The sequence below is a fragment of the Glandiceps talaboti genome, chromosome 14 (genome assembly GCF_964340395.1).
Source record: "Glandiceps talaboti chromosome 14, keGlaTala1.1, whole genome shotgun sequence".
NCBI lineage: Eukaryota > Metazoa > Hemichordata > Enteropneusta > Spengelidae > Glandiceps > Glandiceps talaboti.
In genome coordinates this window covers 10,699,088-10,721,927 of record NC_135562.1, presented here as the reverse complement: position 1 = coordinate 10,721,927, position 22,840 = coordinate 10,699,088, and the positions used below count along the sequence as shown (strand labels likewise).

At 35.6% G+C, this 22,840-nt stretch overlaps 1 protein-coding gene across 1 annotated transcript; it reads right to left on the bottom strand.

Annotated features, from left to right (window-relative positions):
* Positions 1 to 63: 63 nt before the first annotated feature.
* On the bottom strand, positions 64 to 22,013 carry LOC144445654 (uncharacterized). Its single transcript, XM_078135280.1, has 4 exons — positions 20,511 to 22,013; positions 4,998 to 5,226; positions 4,245 to 4,415; positions 64 to 3,408 (listed from the first exon to the last, which is right to left on the bottom strand). The coding sequence occupies exons 1-4, from the start codon at positions 21,975 to 21,977 to the stop codon at positions 2,891 to 2,893; spliced, it is 2,385 nt and encodes a 794-aa protein (XP_077991406.1). The 5' UTR covers positions 21,978 to 22,013; the 3' UTR covers positions 64 to 2,890.
* Between the last annotated feature and the right edge of the window lie 827 nt (positions 22,014 to 22,840).

Genomic DNA, 22,840 nt, shown 5'->3' with positions numbered 1-22,840 from the left:
CAGTTGTGCTACAACGCCAATGGCGCTATTTTTAATCGTTACCATCAATTGATACACACATTATTTTTATACAAAAAAGCTCCCTTCTACTCTAGCGTGCAATATTCAGTCTGCTTGTTTTGAAAAAAAAATCAACAAAGATCCATACATCTCAATATTTGAGTCAGGCAAAAATGTCAACAAGTGATTGTTTGGTAAAATTTTTTTTAGGAAGTACTAATTTGATATTATCTGGACACTCGTGAAAAACAGTGAATTGATTCTCGGTATTGTACACATATATATATATATTGCTACAATTTAGAATCTAGAATATATTTGAATGGCACCATATCATACACATTTTTTTTACAATGCAGCAAAAATCATGAAACAAATGAATACTTGTAAATATGCACTGTATAGTTGATTTCAACACAACTTTAAATTCATTATTAAAAAAAATGTTTTAGCCAAATTTCCACAACACATTAATGCTTAATACTGGTCATGTGTTCTGCCTTTATCATTATACTTGTTTCACGGTCCAAGTATTAAAAAGAGTTCAACACATTTAATTACACAAAACTTGTAATAATATACAAAAATTGAAATTGTTTTCACAATATCACACAGCTTCCAACACTATTTATGTAAACCTTATTATGGACAAAGCTCGTTAAAACTTACGGTAAACAATTACATGTATTTTCAACTGACAAGCAGTAAAACTATTAATATGACTACATCTAGAATTTAGCAGTTCTACTGCATGGGTCTTTATGCATGATGTAACAAATTCTACACACTGCTACATTTTGACCCATTGGCCATTATGCAAATAAAAACATATTTTTCTAACTGCTACATTTTGACCCATTGGTCATTATGCAAAATTATAAACATTGCTACATTTTGACCTATTTGTATTATGCATAATGTGACAAATTCTACTAACTGCTACATTTTGACCCATTGGTCATTATGCAAAAATTATAAACATTGCTATATTTTGACCTATTTGTATTATGCATAATGTGACAAATTCTGTTCACATGTACATTTTTATGCTCTTCTCTGTATGCATAATGTAACAAATTCTACACACACCTTCAATTTGATATATACATAGATCTTTGTGGCATAATGTAACAAACACTGCTACATTTTGACCAATTTGTTAGGCATGATGTAACAAATTATAACTACTGTTTTGATAATCTCTCTTTAAACATAATGTAACAAATTGCAGCATTATAATACCCATTTGTGCTTATGCATAATGTAACAAATTCAACACACTTCTACAATTTGACACAATTAAGGCACTTGAAAGTGTAATTTTCAGTTTTAAATTATACTTAAGGTATTCAGAGTATGGCATTGAAAAAATGTTGAAACAAATCTGATATCGGTCGATTTAATATATCTGTAGGCAACTGACACAGCTTACTTTTAAAGTGAGACACAAATGCAAATAAACATAAATAAAAACATGTATTAAAGTATGTGGCCATATGGATGACAAATTGATAATTATTTTTGGATTTCACTTCTTATTCATAAAAGAACTACTGTTTTCCTATCTGAAAAAAAAAGTGAAACAACATATACCAAGTCCTTGTTCAGTACTCCATGAAGTGCAAAAAATAAAAAATGTGTAAAAAGTTTATTGTACACACTTTTTAGACACTCTAGTTTTCCCCCCAATTTATTGAGTTACAAACACCGACATTGTTTTGTTTTTTCAAGTAGGAAGCCAAAGTAGTTGTTTTATGATTAAAAATGCCAAAATAATTATCAATTTATCATCCATATGGCCTCTTTAATGAACCTACTTCACATTACTGAGGATGATTTTGACTGAATTTCATCTTTGTATTCATATTCATATTCATATTCATATTCATATTCATATTCATATTCATATTCAGTAACATTGCAAAGATACGACAAATAACCTCTGTACAATTCGAGTGGACGGCATCATTCACAGAATATTTCCTTTGATACTAAGTGGGCCAAATTATGGAATATTTTCCATGGTACTAGGGGACAGAGTTACATTTACAAAGAAAACAAGAAATCATCTGATATTTGGTGGAAAAATTTATGTATAAGGCACAAGGAGTAATTAAATTCAAAACACAAACCTATATACATTTGTTGACATCAACATTCTAGATCTGATGCAGTTACGGCAAGAAATTGAGACTTTATCATTCTAAAATTTCCTGGCTCTTAAAAACTCAAAAGAGTTTTCTTTCTACATCTTCACTTGATGGCTTAGACTTGTGACAAGTGTACTTCCTGAACTGCGAGGGCACTACTGATATTCATTGACTTGTGATGGGTAAATCACGTAACCATGTGATGAGCGTCCATCCCATCATGACCTGTGGGGGCGCTGTTGATATTGACCAACTTGTGATGTATGCTCACTTGTGGTGGTGTTACTGATATCTAAAAACTAAATTAATCATCTTTGGACTCACTGTGCTGACAATTTTTGAAACCATATCAAATGGGTTTGAAACTAATTTTCATTGTACAATGAAGGCACTTTTGAAAATTACAAGAGGGCTCGGCACCCATAACCTCGTTCAGGAAGTGTTCTGCACATTAAAGAGTCAAAATGTGTTAAATTGATAGCACACATTCAAACACAACAGTGAATTCATTTTACTAGAGTTCTAATCATGGTAGATATAGTTCCTGTGACAATGCTGTGCAATCTCGTCCATGCATGCTGAGTGATCACGTATGAGCATGTAATCCGTTACAATTCTGTTTGAAAATGTTCCCTTCAGGACATCTTTGTGATCAACTACATCACCTAACACAATGTCAACATGGCTGCCATGTTACTTGGTTGCCATGGTGACAGCTTGGGGGGCTAAGGCTTGGAGCCTTACATTGTTGGTTTGTTTGTTAGGCACTTCCTAATTCTCTCCAAGACTTGGTGAAAGTTCTGTTTGAAGAGTTTGTCGTTACTCAGGTCTATCTGTACAGTCCTTGCCAACATTTTCTTAATGCTGGGTTGTGCCGTATCGGGTGGCCATGCAACAAACCTTAACAGAATGGGAACTATGGGCTTGCCGAGGTGTTCTGCCAAGGTCAAGTCTTTGATGCAGTTATCCGATTGGATGTAGCGTGGCGTTATACAACACAGCACCACGGCTGACGACTTCATATTGCGTTGGATCGTTAACTCTAACGTTTCTGCCTTAATCTCTGGTTGACCCGTTACTGATCCCCGTGTGCTCACACCGCTGTGTCCTCTCTGAGACATTGTCGGACTGATGTCTGCCCAGCAAGGCAGTCCATTGGTTTCTAGGATTCTCTGAATCTCATGGACCTTGGTTTGATTATCCCATTGGTAACTGATAAACACTTTGGGTTCTGGGAGGTTTTCACTGAATGACACAACTGTAAACGACAAATACATTTCTGTCATTATTATCCAAATTATTCATTCACTCGGTATACAACAAAATGTAAGTTATTAATACAAGAAACATCCCAAACTAGTACGTCAAATCACTCTCTGGTTACTAACTTTGCAGACATTCACAAAAGAAATGTTGTGAGGTTTCCAAAATCAGGTAAACGAGGGCTAAACTTTTGCTCATTAATTCTAATCACACTTAAGTACACTAAACAGTCAACAAAATGCATCAAACAGTAACCCCATTCTTCCATAAGCAAATAAACAGAGGTATTTGAACTGGCTGAACATTTAGTTAACTTTGCCATGAAACACAGGAATTTTTCAGATTCTATACAGTACCCCTAGTGGCCAAACTGTATATTCTTTTGTTTTTCTGAAAATATCAGTACTGTAATAGACCCCTCTGTATGACTTAACTGTTGCATGAGTGTACATAAAGAAATAATGTTATAAAAATACTAAATGAAAATGTATAGCTTTCAGTAATAGATTTTCAGGTTTACTACAAAACTGCTTCATCCTGACAAAGAATTGGTGTTACTTTCAACCCTGTAATTGTGCTATCACTGCTGCAATTCAGGTTTGCAACAGGGCTGTTTAACTCCTTGGCCTGACAAAAATAAGTACCATTTTCAGCCCTGTAACAGTACTTATTTCATTGATGGAATTTTAGGTTTGCTACAGGACTGTTTCACTTCCATGCATAACAAAGTATCACTTTTAATTCCAATAACAGTATTACAGAAAGTTATCAATGTAAATGGTTGAGAAATAGGTATGTATATAAACTATATAAGAAATAAGACAAGCTTACCTGTAGAAGCTGCTAGGATCTGCAATGGTTTTAAACCATCAGCCATTCTATTTAAATAGGCTTGTTCTAATACAACACCAGGGACTTTACGTAAGGGTTTAATTTGATGTTCCAGTACATCCATACTTTCTGAGTACATCTTGGTTTCGAAATCAACGGCAGGACATTCACCTGAAATGTAACATAGTAAGTGTTGTCAGTGAGTATCAGCACACACTGTCACTATAATAACCGCAATCGTGTGTGCATATGCTGTCTTGTAAGGTTTATTACTTGGTTGTGAGTTTACCAATGACAGAACATTCACTTGAAATGAACACAGTAAGATAATATTGTCATCATTTTCAGCACAGAGTGTCATGTTTTGTTTTGAAATGCTTTGACCAAGAATACTGAAAATCAACTTTTTTCTGCAAACATGAATACAGTAAAATAACATTGTGTTATCAGTGAATAAGTTTCAGTACAAAGCATCACTATAACCATATCTTGTCTTGTAAAGTTTATAACATGGATATGGGTTTACCAGCACAGTAGTATTAGAACCAAAGATTATAGCTATGACAAAAACAAAAGATTGTACGGTTTGGCCACTAGGGGTGCTATTCAAAACCAATGAAGTGGGCACCATTTCAAATTTTAAAGGTTGTCAATAGTATTCTTAGCCAGGATGGTATGACCAACTTTATCTAACCATAGCGGTCCACATGGAGGGTCTATGGTCTAACCAATCAGTAAACAGAGCTCACTTACCTAAAACTGCCTTGACAGATGGTCTGAGTTTTGACCACACATTCTTGAACATTGCTGTCACTAACGTCTTTCCTAACCAATCAGCGAAGAGTACTTCATGGAAGACGAACGGTGATGATGCAGAAGCATCCGTCATGACAACGATAATGTGCTTGGCTGTTGCTACGTGAGGACCATTGACTTGTAAGAACTCATCTTTTGATTGGCCAAGTTTCTCATGTGACAGCACCTATAGAAACAAGACAGGAGATGATTTTGTGAGAAGTTCCATCCTGGTTCTGTGGAATTTAAATAAAAAAAAAAATGTTCTTGTACATCCCAGATATTTCATGTGGATAAAACTTTCTTCCTAGCAATTAATTTCTGAACAGCCGTGAGTAAAATATAAACAGACTTCTTTTTTTTATGGATGACTTTATTACCTTTTTTTATGAAGTGAATAATAAAGAACTCAACGTAAACCCTGAAACCATAATATTTCATATAAAATCTGTTTACAGACTTTACCTTGAGTAAAGAAAAAACTGAAATATATCGTTTACAAATGTACTTTCTCTTCATAGTTGGCATACAGAAACTTAAATATGTGATCATATTAAATTATTACCCATGTATTATAAGTTTAGAATTTGGTCGTGAATTTGGACTTTTTACTTGAAATCATGAAGGACAGGATATTGTAAATGTAGATATATAGCTACCAAATACACAGGCAGCTTTTATTACAAATACTAGTAATGCTCTAAATGCTTCTCAGATGTTCTACTCTGGTGTCGGTTCTAAATGTTAGCACTGAGATAGCCTGGTGTTAATATCACTGGTTTGGTGTGGCCATTCACCCTTCCAGTTACTAACACATACAGGGGAGGTGTTAGTACCAGCCCAGTGTTAGCACTGAGATAGCCTGGTGTTAATATCACTGGTTTGGTGTGGCCATTCACCCTTCCAGTTACTAACACATACAGGGGAGGTGTTAGTACCAGCCCAGTGTTAGCACTGACTTAGCCTGGTGTGACCATACATTCTTCTAGTTGCTAACACATGCCGATGAGGTGTGTTAGTACCAGCCTAGTGATAGCACTGCTGCTAACATTGGGCTGGTGTAGGGAGTAACCCTCCCAGTTGCTAGATAACACATGCTGGTGAGGTATTAGTGTAAGCCAAGTGATACCACAGAGTTAGCCTGGTGTTAACATTGAGCTGGTGCGGCCATTCACCCTATCAGTTTCTAACACATCAAATCAGTCCTTGGCTCATTACCATTTCTTTTCTGACTTCAACTTTTTTTTTATATCTAACTTGTATTGTCTCATTATCAATATGTTTGTGTCCAGCTTTTGTTAATTCCTTCCTGTCTTTAGTATTCATTCTTTATTTATCTCAATTTAAGAGCACATTTGGAAAGTTATTTTCCATAGTAATTCACAGGTATACAAGTATGGCAATGAATTAGATAATACCATGTACGAGCTAAGTTATTGTCTTTGAACAGAAAATATGGATTATATATCCTGATCGTTCTACGTCACAACAACCAGTGACTACGTCCCTGGTTCTGCAGTGCTCAATACATGAGTCTAATCATTCCAAATTGACATTATTTTCACCGATTTTTCATGAATTATACTTGAGGAGATATAATTATATTATTCCCCAATATTTTTCTTCATTCAGCCGGAAAATATCTGTGACCTAAGGGTTTGTCACTACTCGTCTAGCGGTTTGTAGTGACAAGACCCCCTAGATCACTTGTATTTTCCCCCTTGCTGAAAGAAGAAAAATACTGGGGAATAATATAGCTACACCTCTTCATGAAAATCGGGAGAAATAATGACGACTTAGAATGTTTTGACCCGTACTTTGAGCAGAACAGAACAGTGACATAGACACAGGTTGTTGTGACCTAGAATAACCAGGGTATATAATCCATATTTTCTGTTCAAAGACAATAACTTGACTTGTGCATGGTATAATTAAGTACATTAATACTTAATGTGAGATACCGTGTAGATCGTCTACATATTATAGACAAATATACATTGTAGAGATAGATACAAATTGTAGATGAAAATACACTATAGATGGGAGTACCGGTAGATATATAATATATACAGATTTTGTAGACCAGTTAAATTTCATTTCAGAGGTAGAATTTAAAGCTTCGTCTTGTGTCAATTTCACCAGTCACAAAGCCAGGTTTGTTTATCGTATTGATTGGTATACCATAAAACAAACCCACTATGCATCAATCAATACACTCACCATCACAACTAACATTCCGTATGTATCACAATAGAAGGTAAACTCAATAGAAGAACCACATAGACTGTCTGACATTGGACAGACTAGCTGGTATAGCTAGTTATCACAATAGAAGGTAAACTATAGAACCACATAGAATGTGTGACATTGGACAGACTAGTGTATCTAGGTAATTAGCTACCTCTAAGTAGACACTATAGAGATAATTACTGGTATACAAAAGAATTGACATTGAGAATGTACAGGAATTGGCAATCGTAATCGGCAGTGATCAAAACTTAGATAGTATACTACACAATGTTTAAGACATTCTAACATTGCATACACACTAGATTTACCATCATTTTCAACAATCTTCGCTAAGGTTTTGGGAAAAATCTCATAAAACTATCATACATCACCAGTGTGCCCTCTAATGATAACCAATTTTGTTGTTGTGGAGTCAAATTGATAAAAACTGGCATTTCTTGTGAGTCACCACATAGTAAGAGATAGGAGAACATCAAATTTTAGTGTGTCACTAGATTTTGTGCGACGGTGTGCATCAGTGGTGCATCAAATTGACTTAGAGGGCACAATGGTGGGAACCCAAGTAAAATATCTGTGAACTCAGGTAGAATTTACCTACATGTATGTACTACTACCCTAAGTAAAATTGCCACTAGAACTAGATACATGATGCAATACACACAAAAAAATAAATAAATAAAAACCAATTACAGTATGAGAATATCTGACTCTGAAAACACACAGAGCATTTTTATAATTACTATCAATGCACGTTATAGCCCATAAATATTCAAGTCAATTCACTAATTTCCAGAGATGACCTTTATGTAGACATACAAAATCTAAGTTTTTTTTTATCCATTTTATTTTTTGTCATAAATGTACAACTTGCAGTCTATAACATTAATAATGTCATTATCAACACTCCAGTAGCATAAACTGTTGCTGTCAGTGGTAAGAACAGAATGCTACGCTAGAGAAATTTGATTATACGAGGGAGACGACTATAGCATTTATAGTTACTACTACTAGATACGCAGAGATGGTTGTAATGATCTAAGGTTTAACCAATGGAGTATTAGTTTGAACACAAATAATTACTACTACATGTTGGAAAAAAAAACAGGATTAATTTATTTCTAATACAATTTAATATACAAGATGATTTTTTTAAATTACAACATAAATCTACAAACTTGTTAATACTTTTCACAAACATAGTTATCGTAAACTAATCTTAGATGGCATTATTATCAACTATTAATCATAAATAGATTAGTTTTGCAAGGACAACTACAATTAATATTGCAATGACAAAGAGTTGATTATCATCCGATACAAAAACTTTAATATTAGCTCCGGTAGAGGACTGCTAATCCTGTACATGTCAAACATTGAGTCAATATATTGACAGCTAGAGGGTATAAGAAACTTTCTTACTGCATGTCTATGCAGGTACGTAATCTAAGTCCAGCTTTACATATCATATGATCCATATGACCTTTAACCTTTTAATTAATCTACCTCTCAGTATCATGGGGTGGGGGGCACTTCCTTTATTCGACTTTAGACACACGTAAACATCCCAATTAATGACAGTTGGAATTTTACCAGGGTTCCTTAAAAGTGTTTTGAGAAAGTGGTATGTAACCGAGTCAAATCTCCCTGAATTCCCTAGTTTCATTCTACTAGGGTTCACTATAGTTGTAAACCACTGGCTTTTTACCAATGTTCTGTCAAAATCATGTTTAAATAAAGAAGATTTCTATCACACTTATTCCTTTCTGTTACTAGGGTTCTAATACCAGCTTAGCGACAACTTCTGTAATTTATAAACCAATTTGTAGTACCCCAAAGACAGAGGAATCCTCCATCCAATGATACAAGCAGAGTACCCTCTAAGCCAATTTGACAGATGCACACAATTTCTAGTGACACACCAAAATTTGGTGTTCCCCTATCTCGTACTATGTGGTGACTCACACGAAATGACAGTTTTTTTTCTCGTTTTGACTCAGAACAAAATTTGGCTATCATTAGACTAGAGGGCACACTGAATACAAGCATAGACATTGGTACAAGTACAGATTTAGTGACTCAGACTACATTTACTTATACATTCGTAAATCCTTCTTGTGTATAACCATTAAAGAAGTGAACTCATTCTGTGAAGGAAATCCCAGCTTTAGGCTTAGGTATACAATGGCTGACATAATTCAGAAACCATCATACAATACAGAACACGGTTTTTACCAAATAATACCAGCTTTTGTATTGAATTGACAGTACGGCCGTCATGTATTATGCGTTCTCCTCTCAATCACATCCATCTACAAAGAATGACAACAGAACAGAAGAGACCAAAACAATAACAACCACTGCCAAGAGGAGGACGATAAGACAGACCCAAAGACAATACAAGAAACGGCTACGAAAACACTCAAGACGTTGATGTATAGAAATTCCTCACAATGGTAGATGAACATCTTAGCAATAGCATGTCTTGAGAAAATCTCTATTTGTCAAGAAATGGAAACGTCAACTAGGATAAAAACAGAGGTGTTAAATTTCAAGTTAAATGTAACATACATTTATCCAGGGAGAGTAATTCAATTCGTGTTACCATGGCAACTAGACACTAAGTCTTTCAAGGTATCCTCCTTTTCAACTGCACACATTTTGAATTGACAAAGGATACAGAGAAACTATCAAAACAAACTCAAGTTGTTGATTTTCAAAACACTATTTTATCTCAGCAGCTAGTTTCGAGGCTACTTGTGGCTTTCAAGATCTCTTCACCTCGTCTGAAGATATCCGATGCCATAGGCAGTCTCTGTCTCAGTAACAGTTTTCTATTTGTCTGTGGTTAACCAAAAGAAATGCATTGGGCCTAATGAAAAAAAAACAGTTTTTCACGCTGACCCTAAACTTATTTTTATGTATTTGAGAAAAAAAATAATAAAATCATGAAAATTGTGAAGTCTAGAAATAATGGATGTGGAAACTGACATCAACTTAAAAAGACAATATAAAAAATATAAAACTGTTCTACCATTCTGTAATGGCTGTACATCTGATGAGAAGAAATCAATAACACAGAGACCATATGAAAAACATAAGAAAACACAACTACCTGAACTAGCCACTCACATATGAAAAAAACATATAAGAAAAATTACCAACCCCACCTACTCTAAAATTGAGCGGAATGAGAACCACACAATTTTTTTCATTAGGCCTTAAAAAGAAATATATTTCTTATTAAAGCGAAGTTTATACTTTTTGATCCACACAAATTCCAAAACATTGAATTTTTTCATAAAAGTTTTTAAGTCATTTACAAAATTTTGTCACTCTGAGAAAATGTAAGTGTTTTTGTGAATTAAATGAAAATGAGGTCCTCGTAAATATCAACACTGACTTGACCCCTCCATGTGGTGGTATCAAAATGTGGATAACACCAGCATAGCTAAAACGAAGGGTGCATATACAGTAAAAGAATTGCATGGGGTGGTAAATAGGTAAAATCTACCTCAGTTCCCCATGGGTATTTTACTAGGATTCCCAATATTATGTTATAATAATATTAATGTATTGGAAACTACTAGTATGTCAGTTTGACCAGATTTTCTCATTTCTGTTACCATGGTTCCTAGCCCTTAGCAAAAACAGTGTAGACTAAGATCTAAAAAATCATGCTGAATTCCTGGGATATTTCACTGCCACTCGAAAACATCCAATAATTTCTTGATAGGAAAGCCATTAACAGCCTTGAGCATTCACAAACCTTGTTGATTTTACCTACATACCACCCAGTACAAAGGTACTAAAACTAATACAACATGTCTATATTATTGTACAGGGTGTCTCTAGTCATGCATTCATCAACTCTTTCTACACATTTATCTAACACATGAATGATTCCCATCAGTAATTTTCTACTCCAGTAGTACTAAAGTATTTATCTTCAATACTGGCTTTATTTGTAGTCATAAAAGACAACTCAAGTAGAACTGACATACGGTATCTACCTGTGTGTAGAATTGACATATCTACCTGTGTGTAGAATTGATATATCTACCTGTGTGTAGAATTGACATATCTACCTGTGTGTAGAATTGACATATCTACCTGTGTGTAGAATTGATATATCTACCTGTGTGTAGAATTGATATATCTACCTGTGTGTAGAATTGATATATCTACCTGTGTGTAGAATTGACATATCTACCTGTGTGTAGAATTGACATATCTACCTGTGTGTAGAATTGATATATCTACCTGTGTGTAGAATTGATATATCTACCTGTGTGTAGAATTGACATATCTACCTGTGTGTAGAATTGATATATCTACCTGTGTGTAGAATTGATATATCTACCCGTGTGTAGAATTGACATATCTACCTGTGTGTAGAATTGACATATCTACCTGTGTGTAGAATTGACATATCTACCTGTGTGTAGAATTGACATATCTACCTGTGTGTAGAATTGACATATCTACCTGTGTGTAGAACTGACATATCTACCTGTGTGTAGAACTGACATATCTACCTGTGTGTAGAATTGACATATCTACCTGTGTGTAGAACTGACATATCTACCTGTGTATAGAATTGACATATCTACCTGTGTGTAGAATTGACATATCTACCTGTGTGTAGAATTGACATATCTACCTGTGTGTAGAATTGATATATCTACCTGTGTGTAGAATTGACATATCTACCTGTGTGTAGAATTGACATATCTACCTGTGTGTAGAATTGATATATCTACCTGTGTGTAGAATTGATATATCTACCTGTGTAGAACTGATATATAAATGTAAGTACCTGTGTCCAGAAACACAATCCCTTTATTGATAGTCACTACTATGTAAATCTGTGATAGATATCTTTAATACGATTCCATGACATATAATCTAATCTGTTTATGAATTTGTAACACCTGAACAATCTCTAACTTGGTTACTACATTGAATGTTTTTTATCAGACAACCAATAATATATTCACTGAAAAATGTTAAAATATCAATAATTAGATATTATTCATCTTGATTAGAAGTCTATTTTATCTATAAGTAGTATAGTAATAAGTTGAAATTGTGATTCATGGGGGGGGGGGGGGGGCTGTAATTTGTTCGGATATATTGCACCATGTACTGCTACACAAATACATTTACCCACAGGTGATTCAATAATGTACATAGAGTATGGTATTATGATTAAGTCATTACATCTAAAAACAGTTTCAATAAATGTTGCAGTCTGCAGCTGGTGATGAACTAAGATATTAGTCCAAACACAATGTTGACACCAAATTTCACATCAAAATACATATACAGGACACTTTGTCTATGTGCCATCACGGTGCTACTCAAGTAGTTACTAATGCATTGCTTAATTTATTGGTATTACTTTGCTCTCAGAAAAATACTGAATTATGATTTTAAAAATGCATGAAAACATAAATCAGCAATTGGGTTGTCATTCAAGAAAAGTCTTTCTTTATACATACTGTACTGTAATTAACCACAGTGTTTATTTATACTGTTATCAGCCTCATACATGTATGTACACAAAAACCACCTGTTGATTCAGGTGGCTTCATACACTATTCAAAAATATAACACTATGCATGTTCATCATTGAAATACTAAGATACCTACACAAGTTCTCTTCTTCCACTTTTGGGTGACTGAGAAACAGACATAATCACTTGTCCTTCTTCAAAGTCTCACTGGATCTGACAAAAATGATCCAAATTTGCTAGAGGTGTTGAATATATTTTATACCAGAGGTGTGAAAAGATTAGCTTCAATATATGTAAATTTAGGTGTGAAAGTACTTGTCAGTTTAATATGTACATCTAACTGTCCACCTTCTGTGATGATGTCACAGTAGACTCAATTCAAAAGTGTGTGTGTGTGTGTGTGTGTGTGTGTGCGTGTAATGTATGTATGTATGTATGTATGTATGTATGTATGTATGTATGTATGTATGTATGTATGTATGTATGTATGTATGTCATGTATGTATGTATGTATGTATGTATGTATGTATGTATGTATGTATGTATGTATTAGAAGTTTTTGTTTTAGTGTGAATAGGTCAGTATGTGTTGTTTACAATTACCCACTTTATATATAAATTGTACCACTGTAAAATACTTCAAGAATGTCTTCAGGGAACGTTTAAAAGAAACACTCAACTGTGACTTTCACTTGTTTACCAACCTGTATCTACTGACTGTGCTGTGTGTCAATTTGTGTGTGTGTGTGTGTGTGTGTGTGTGTGTGTGTGTGTGTGTGTGTGTGTGTGTGTGTGTGTGTGTGTGTGTGTGTACGTGTGGGTACTGGGTATGTGTGCATCTATGTGTGTCTGTTTGAGTGAGTGAGTGAGTGTGTGTGTGTGTGTATCTATGTATGTTTAGAGTACAGAATCCTGGATTTGTTTACTGTTGGCATGGTGTCTGTGAGTGAACTTGAGTACATACGATAAACACACACAGTAATGAAACACCTTGGTCAATATGGGCTTTAGATGAATTCCATTGTTGCACCACAATAAAGTGGCAAGTATTTAAAAACTGACTGCCACTGTGTATTTGTACAAATGCTGTATTCCTAACACGGTCATTTGCAATAATGGAATGTGAAATTGTTTCTCAATACAATTGCAAATGTGCGAACAACATCATTTTAGTTGTTAAACAGACCATAACATGCCAAAAAGTGAGTGTGTAGACATAAACACATAACCACACTACCAGGACTGGTTAACATAAACACAGTCTACAGTAGTCAAAGGCCTGTATATGCATGCAATGAGTGTGCTTACAATAACACACCACAAACCACAAATACAAATTTGTACTCACAGTAAATAATGTCACAAATAGAATTCCAACAAGCTACTATTTAATATTAAACTTAACTTTTTAGACACTTTCCAATAATTTGGTATAAACAATCTAGTAACTGGGAAAATTCTTTGATGAAAAACATGATGCCACAGCAATTTCTTTAGTAGTTGTGTGCTCCCAGTGGTGAAAGGGTTAAGTTATACTGACAACACCATGGCTCGACTATGAAAGTATCACTTAATATTTTTAAAAGATATTTCAAATTGCAAAGTATATATATCAGAGTGGTATAGTAGCAAACATACTTCACATTTGAACAAATAAAATGTGATTGAAAATCTTCCTTTTCTTTTTTTTTTAAGAATTTTTTTATTCAAGGAGAAACAAAAGACAAGCTGCTGCATGATAAAAATCTTCCTACCTACTTTTTAGCTCAGTTTTGCCAGTTTTATAGTAAACAATGCATATACATTTTTTTCCCAACTTCGTTCGTTTTTTGGACAATTTTTTTTGGTGGGTTGGTGGGGGCTGGGGGGGACTCCTATAGTTGGCACAGTTACTAAGTGACCATTTCGATACTGTGTTATGCTATCTGGGTCACTCTGAGTAGTGATAGAGGTACAATGTTACAGTGATATAGTTACTACCAGTATGTTATGGTTTAGATACAGTGTTACCAAAGCCACTCAGTCTGTGTTAACTGATACACAACAAAGGCCACTGGAGGGGTTCCATTTTAGACTATTAAGTCTTCCATCTATGTTACAATGGTTTAAAAGTGACAGTGTACTATAAAATTCTTTGTCACTTCAAGTACATTTCATAACATTGGATACTTTCCAGGCTAGCTGGCTTGGTACCTGTTTTCTCCTGTATGCAGATAGATTGTCAGATGGGAAATGTCTATCATTCCAGGCTACTTTTTTTCATCATAGTTAACTTGGTAACTATGGTTACCAACTGTTGGTAACCATAGCAATTAAGTTATGCCGAGTTCTGACACACAGGTATTGAAAATTGACGTCATCAGGGCCTTCATCCTTTGAGTTCCATACTGTTTGTATAAACAGTTGGCAGTTTACTATCAGGTACTTGATAATTCCACTTGTTGAAAAAATATCAAGAATGTCAAACTTGAAGTGGTTGAAGTACAAGAACACAATACAATGTATGCACAGAGATCATGGCTTAAGGCCAGCAGTTCAGGATACAATGAAAACACTGTATTCTTTCACAATAGCAACAAAATCTGAAATAAGACATCATTTTTATAAGAAACTCATGAATCAAACAAAACCAATGAAATAAACAATCTATAGGGGGAAGATTTGGAACATTTCCACTGAATTTATCAAAATAATTTTTTACACTTCCTTCTGCGTAACCATGAAGTTACTACCATTATTGAATATCATAAAATTTGCCCTGCTGAAAAAAATATCCACAATACATTTTAACTTTAGATATATTTTTTTCCACTATGTCTGAGGTACCATACTTGGTGTAATAATCCTGAAAATGGATTACAAACCCCCCCCCCCCCCCCCCCTTATGTTATTTGAATAATATCCCCTCCCCTTCATTGTTCATGTGATAAAAATAATACATGTTACAAAACTGTAGTTTCTCGTAGACAGTAAAAAATGACATTATTGCTACATTCAGATCATTATTTTTCAATTTCTCTATAAAGCCCACACCCTGATGATAATATACTTTGTTCTGGTAAGCCATTAAATGACTGCGTGGACCAGCTGACAGGTATGGTGCTTGCAATTAATCACCACGATAACACACATTAAATTGGAACAAACCAATCATTTCAGGTAAACTGCCAAAAATAATTGACTATGTTATTTATTAACTGGTCATGGTAGGAATAGCATGTTTACGACGCTTACGGAATATTCCGTTCAATCTCACTTATCCTATGAGATATTAATTAAATGGAGTATACCATTAACAGGCTATGATGGGAAAGTCCCATAACAACCTGTTAACATATACTAGTATATAGAAAAACATGATAAACAATATCATAATATGGTATTTATTCTTGGCGAATTTCTTAAATGTGCGTGTGATGATTATGAAAATGACCAAAATTAAAATGACCAAAATGGAGTAAAATAGCAAGTACGTATATAATACACATAAATCCAATTTCAAATGCGAAAGCTCAAACAGACCACAAAGCGTTATTACAAAATAAAAATAACCATACTTGCTTTATACTATGTGACATGTACTTTCAAAAAGATAACCATGCCAACATGAAAATGGAGGAAAACAAAAAAGTAAAAAAACACCCCAAAAATAACAAAAACAACCCACCCTTTTAATTAAGCACTTCCTGATTGACATAACAAAACTAAAGAGCATCTTAATTTAGCAATACATGGACAAAACCTTAACTGTATTACGTTGACAGTACAGTTCAAGTGAGCATACAAAACAACCAAACTATGTAACCATAGCAACTAAAACACTGAGTATGTGGAAAGAGATTGACAGTTGACCTGACTGAAACCGTTGTAATAACAAAAAATAAATTTATATTTGTTTTCCAAAGTAAACCAGATTTCAGTGGTTTAAAAACTTTATATAATTTATAAAGTTACTTTTTGACTAATTGATTCATTTACAGGTTTAACTATTTAATATAAGACCTACACCACAATTGGAATTGTCGGTGGCTGAGTGGTTAAACCACTTGCCTCTTACCACTGCGGCCAGGGTTTGAAATCATTCTGGGTTTGATTAAATTTACCACACTGTAAGTAAGAAGAGTGTCGTTCAGTTTGACGCAGGTTTTCCCCAGGTACTCCGGTTTCCTCCTGCATTAACACTGCGGGGCAGCCCTCACTGGACTTCTTGGGAGACAAGTGTTTATATACTTAAAGAACTATCTAGTATAAATAAAGATTATTTATTTATTAATTAATTCTAAATTGTCAAAGTCTGACTAGACACATTCTACAACATGTTGTAGGTGTACACATATTTCAAGAAATAGAGTCAACACAATTTTCAATTAGATATATTACATAATTGATTATACAGTAAATTTTGTCTAAATTAAAGATTGGATAAGATAAGATATGGAAGTAATCAGTGATTTTCATTAGTTCTGGGCTGTAAGTAAGTAAAATCTACCCGAGCTCCACAACCACTTTACCACAGGTAGATTTTTTATTTTATTTTATTTTGTTTTGTTTTTTCTGTGTGCGTGTCTAGTTCAGGTTTTCCATGTTTTCCAAATGGTCTCCGAGTTGTTTATTTCTTCCTATCAGATGTACAGCCATTACAGATTGGAAGAACAGTTTTTTATTGCTTTTTTTTGAAGTTGATGCCAGTTTCCGCATCCACTATTTCTCTTGAGACTTCAAAATTTTTGGGATTTTATTATTGTTTTCTCTCGAATAGCCAAAAAAGTTTAGGGTTGGCAGTGAAAAGCTAGGTGGGATCGGGTAACCGGAACCAAACAATTATTCTTTTTAGGCCCTAGTACATTGCACAGAGGGAAATTTTAGTTTTTACCAAATTGCTGTCATTCTGTTTCCAGGGTTCCAAAACCTGAACAAAAACGCTACCTGAAGTGTGAAGTATGTATAAACATGTATAAATGCCCCCCCCCAGAAATTCCATATACAGGTATCATGTTGTAAAAATAATAAAAAAATTTACGGTTAAAGAAGAACCTCAGTGAATCCATATATTATGTACAGAGAATAAATGGTATGAAACTACATGTAAAACCAGCCTAGATAAAAACAGTCCTGCACTGTACTGTAGCAAGCTTTTAGTTCTACAAATACACAGTTGGTCACAAACAGCAGTAAGTAAGTTCTACTCTTCATTTTAAAGTGACCATTGAATAGTTGCAACAACAGGACGCCTGGTAGCCAACTTGTAGAGCAATATTCACCACTAGAACGACCATGTCAACAGTACTACGTTGTCTATTGTTATGAAGACCATAGCTACTACACACAATGCATATATCTTCACCCTAAGGTGAGTCTGTACATATATATGTGACAACAACACAACAGGTCTTTGTCCACCATGTTCTGCCCCCCTAGAGTATTTTCAAAGTCTTTATTTATTGGCTTCAGTCATTTACATCTTGACACCACTAAAAGGCCATTTGTTATATGCTGATAGGCGTAAAAACTGACAGCCATTTACAATGTTGTAATGACTTTGCTGAGTCTGCTAGCTCTATTCTGCACAGAGGACGATTTACTGCTACATCATATCAAACTAGAGCATGTACAAACTCTTCAGACAATCCCTTTGTACTTATATTTACATTTTGTACCATGTACAGCTGATAAACGAAAATACGGCATACCTTTAAACTCACCTTCATCATTTACATCAAATTTGTATACTATAAGAGCACAACATACACTTCATATTGCGTAAATATCTCTGTGGAACCAGGAAGCATAGTCAGTGCCACTGGAGTGAAGAATATGATAGCTATACATGTAAGCAAATCTGTGCACAACAACCACCAGTGTTAACCTAAATTGTATGTGATTGTAGTTGATTTTAATAGAGTTATGGATAATCAGCCCAAATCAACTACATGTACAAGCATAGAATCTAGGCTACTGCAGTGTGGGTCTATGACTTGCAGACTAGTAGAGAGACTTGGCTATCTGACTTGACATACTGACTTGACAGTATAGCCCAGAGACTTGGCTATCTGACTTGACACACTGACTTGACAGGATAGCCCAGAGACTTGGCTATCTGACTTGACATACTGGCTTGACAGTATAGCCCAGAGACTTGGCTATCTGACTTGACATACTGGCTTGACAGTATAACCCAGAGACTTGGCTTTCTGACTTGACATACTGACTTGACAGTATAGCCTAGAGACTTGGCTATCTAACTTGACATACTGGCTTGACAGAATAGCCCAGAGACTTGGCTATCTGACTTGCATTTCTACTGAGACTATTTCTTCACCTTCAGACTGACTTCGTTGACAACCACTGCACAGGTCTTACAAGGTTAATCTGTCACTTCCTTGACATTCCACCGTATCTACTCCATACCTAAATACACATTGATGGTTCAAATTGTAATCTTATAGCTTACACTACAATTACTGATTATTAATGATATAAATATGATGTCATTTCATCAACTCTGAATCACACAATAGTAGCCTGGAAACAGAGTGTAAGAAGTGTATACACTACTCAACTTAGATACCAGTCTATGTGAACAGTGCAGTGTTTACATTTGTTGGATCTACATACTTGTTTAGGCTACACATACATGTGAACTGAGCTGTGCTATGTTTACTTGTAAGTAGCTCCATACCTGTGCTGTTTATAGTTTAGAATACACACCTGTGTGATATGTGTGCAGTGTTTGACTATTTCTTAGGCCCATACCTACAAAATGCACAGAGGCTGTAGACATGAACGGCTCAGTGCTTTCAATATGACTCCTGACTCCCCCGGCCCATCACTGTACACATTTTGAAATTTTCATATAATTTGTGCAACTGTGTGCTTTCCATGACTTGACTCTCCCTATCAACATCACCTACATATATATAACTAAGACGTTCTTTGATGGACTATTGTTTGCATCATCAATTTCCATTGCCATGACTACAATCTTCATCATCTCTCTCCTCTGTACAATAAATACTTACAACATAGGCAACAGATAACCTGAAATTGATCTCAACAAAACTCTAACGCATACACACACACACACACACACACACCTACAAACTAGAAATTCCACAGTATTGTGGTATACTGTACTTATTACAACTTCTCCATGATTGTGCGACCAACTGCACACAGTGGAGTACATCACTGTACATGTATTTCATTTCATGGGCATTACCACTTTTCCATTGTTGAGTAATTGGTAAAAGAAGCCCAAACCCATTTGTATCCAGGAGTGATGTATACAATGCTGTCTGGGCTCCTCCTAAGCCATATAAGTGAATCTTGAATTCAACTGTAATTTTGATAAATACAATGGAAAATTTACATAACAATATAATTCTTTGTTATGCAAATTTACCAAGCCTCCATTACTCTCAACAGGATAGTGATAATGATAACATTACAACTTTCCTTAGCCATTACTCTGATAATGGACGGAAGGAAGCTATTTAGAATGTCCTGGAATGGCTAACAGATTCGCCCCATTGCATGTACTGTAATGTTTTCAATTTGTCTGTCTGCAGGCATTGACTGAGACTGTGCATTAGTGGATCAATGCAGAATCCAGTGCTGCTTATAGACAGACTGTAATTATGAAGGTAAACATACTTTTTAACTCCATGCTATGACTACAGAGAAAAAAAAGTGAACGTTTCACCTACCTGTAGATTTTTCTTTCTCAGGTCTTGTTTGAGGTTCTGTGCCAATCTGACATCAGTTGGGTCATAGACCAAGTAGACACTATCTGGTCTGGCACGTACAGTCCTTGATCTAAGGTGCCAATTATCAGGTAATTTGTGTTCCTTCTCTAGTATTACTAGGATCTGTTGTAGGATCTTCTTCCTTACCACCCTACTATCCACACCAAGTATGTCTTGCATATCTCGATCCATAATGGACATTAGAAGGAACCCATCTACCTGGCTCTCAGCAAAACTTTGACGATAAAACTCACGAACTCCCAAGTTATACAACCACTCCTGTAAATCGTACTGAGTCCACTGACAGATTTTCTTCTTCTTGTATTCACATGTGCACTCAGTGGGTGGAACTACAGGCTGGGGGGCCGCATTCACTAAAGCAAACGGCTCTAGTTTCTCCATCAGGTTGCCAATGACGATAGATGCTTTCTCTGCAATACTGGTTTTAGCACGAGCTCCCGTCAAATCAACAAGGTTGTGCAAAAATTCATTGTACATCCGGGGTATTTCTGTGTGATTGTACAATACTAGGAATATCTGAGGTATGGAAGGCCCACTCTTAACTCTTTCCAATAAACACCGTCCTTCATAAATTGATACTGGGCACTGGAAGTAACTTTCTGATAAGAAACATATCGCTGCCTTACATCTTTCCACAGCTTCCATCCTCTGAGAAAACCAGGCTGGACTATCTGTATTCTTCTCATCTTTATCGAACCATATATCCTCACTTAGGTTATTTTCTTTCAACTGTCTAACAGCTTCACTTACAAACTTTCTCTCCAGGAACCCTGCATCCGGCGAGTACGATATATAGATGCACTTCTTCATCTTCTTTCCGCCCCCCTGGTGAGTTTTGCGAGGAGCTGCAGGTACTGTTCTTTGTATTGTCTTTTCCATTTTCTTGGCTTCTTTCTGAACAATATCTTCTATATTAGCAGCTTGCACCATGTTGATGTGATCCGAGTCGGACGGTTTTTTCTTTGTCGGTTTTCTTTCAGTATCAACCTCAACGTCTTTATTTGTCGTGTCACCTGAATCTTGTACCGCGTTGACGTGTTCAACAACACGGTCGTGATCATCGTGACCGTTCTCTTGTGTTACCTGGTTTTCGGAGGTTTCGATTACTTGTTGACCGTCTCCTTCACCCATTTTGTGATCTTTTACTGACGTGTGGCCGTTTTGATCACTTTTACCTTGGCTGCCACTAGCGTTATCGTCTACGTTATTTTGCTGGGAGGGCACCACAACAGGTGCTTTTGAGACGTGATCTACAACAACTCCGTCGCCTTCCGGCAGTTGCTGTTCAACGGCATTAATCTCTGGGTTTAGGTTTTCTGACGCTATGATCTCACCCTTGTTGTCCGGTAGGTCCCCTTCTGGTTTTTGGCTGTCAGAAATATTCTGATCTTCGCCGGTTTGGCTCATTTTCAGGGCATTGATCACGTTGTTCACTTGGTCACTCCGCCACCTTGCAGTGCTGAACACTTAGAAACCAAACACTGCTAAGTTACTTATGAATATTCAATTAGATAAAATGGCAGCTCACTTAAACATTTGCACCCCAACTTATACACAATGTATGATATAGATGTCATTTTAAGTTTTTAAAAATCGACGTGAAATTGAAAAGATTATAAGGCGGGGATTCCTAAGATTTGATCATCTTAATGGTTACTCAAAAGTTAAAAGTTCACCTACTTGACATCACTCCAATTCCCCATTTGCCATGAATGCATACGTATGCTGTTCTATTAGTTATCAACACACCAATTGGAAATGGAAGGCACCGCTATTCTCGCGATACTTCACGAGAGAATGAGACGATCAGGCGATGCTATATTTAGCATTTATGACGTCACCATTTTTATTAAGACGTCCAATTCGCCACAAGAGTCTTGATTGTTTAGCTTTAGCTTGTTACATCTTCATCAATAATCACTGGGACTTTGTCTAATAATAATTTTTCAACCAATTTCATCAAAATTGAACAACTTTCACTCGATAGAATACCGACCATTCATTGGCTAATAGTCATCAGCAGAGTTTACCATGAATTTGATTGGTTGAAAGACGATGTAATACTGGGTGACCTGAGGTCACATTAATTGGGAACAGAGAGACGGCAGACGCGCTAAACTCCAATGAATGGTTTGTTGTGTGATGTTATGAATATGTACACTGTCGCGTGAAGGAATAAGTGGTAACCGACCACCGGAGAAAATGAAGAGAATCAGCATTTTGGATTAATTCATCTCATGATCTTGGAAACTACACTCACTCATTGAATT

Excerpts from the sequence above, each read along its gene's own strand:
- LOC144445654 (XM_078135280.1), bottom strand. The coding sequence starts at position 21,977 with ATGAGCCAAACCGGCGAAGATCAGAATATTTCTGACAGCCAAAAACCA. Across the intron at positions 5,227-20,510 it reads TGAGAAAGAAAAATCTACAG|GTGCTGTCACATGAGAAACT; the intron begins GTAGGTGAAACG and ends TTGTTTCTATAG. Across the intron at positions 3,409-4,244 it reads GATCCTAGCAGCTTCTACAG|TTGTGTCATTCAGTGAAAAC; the intron begins GTAAGCTTGTCT and ends TGTCGTTTACAG.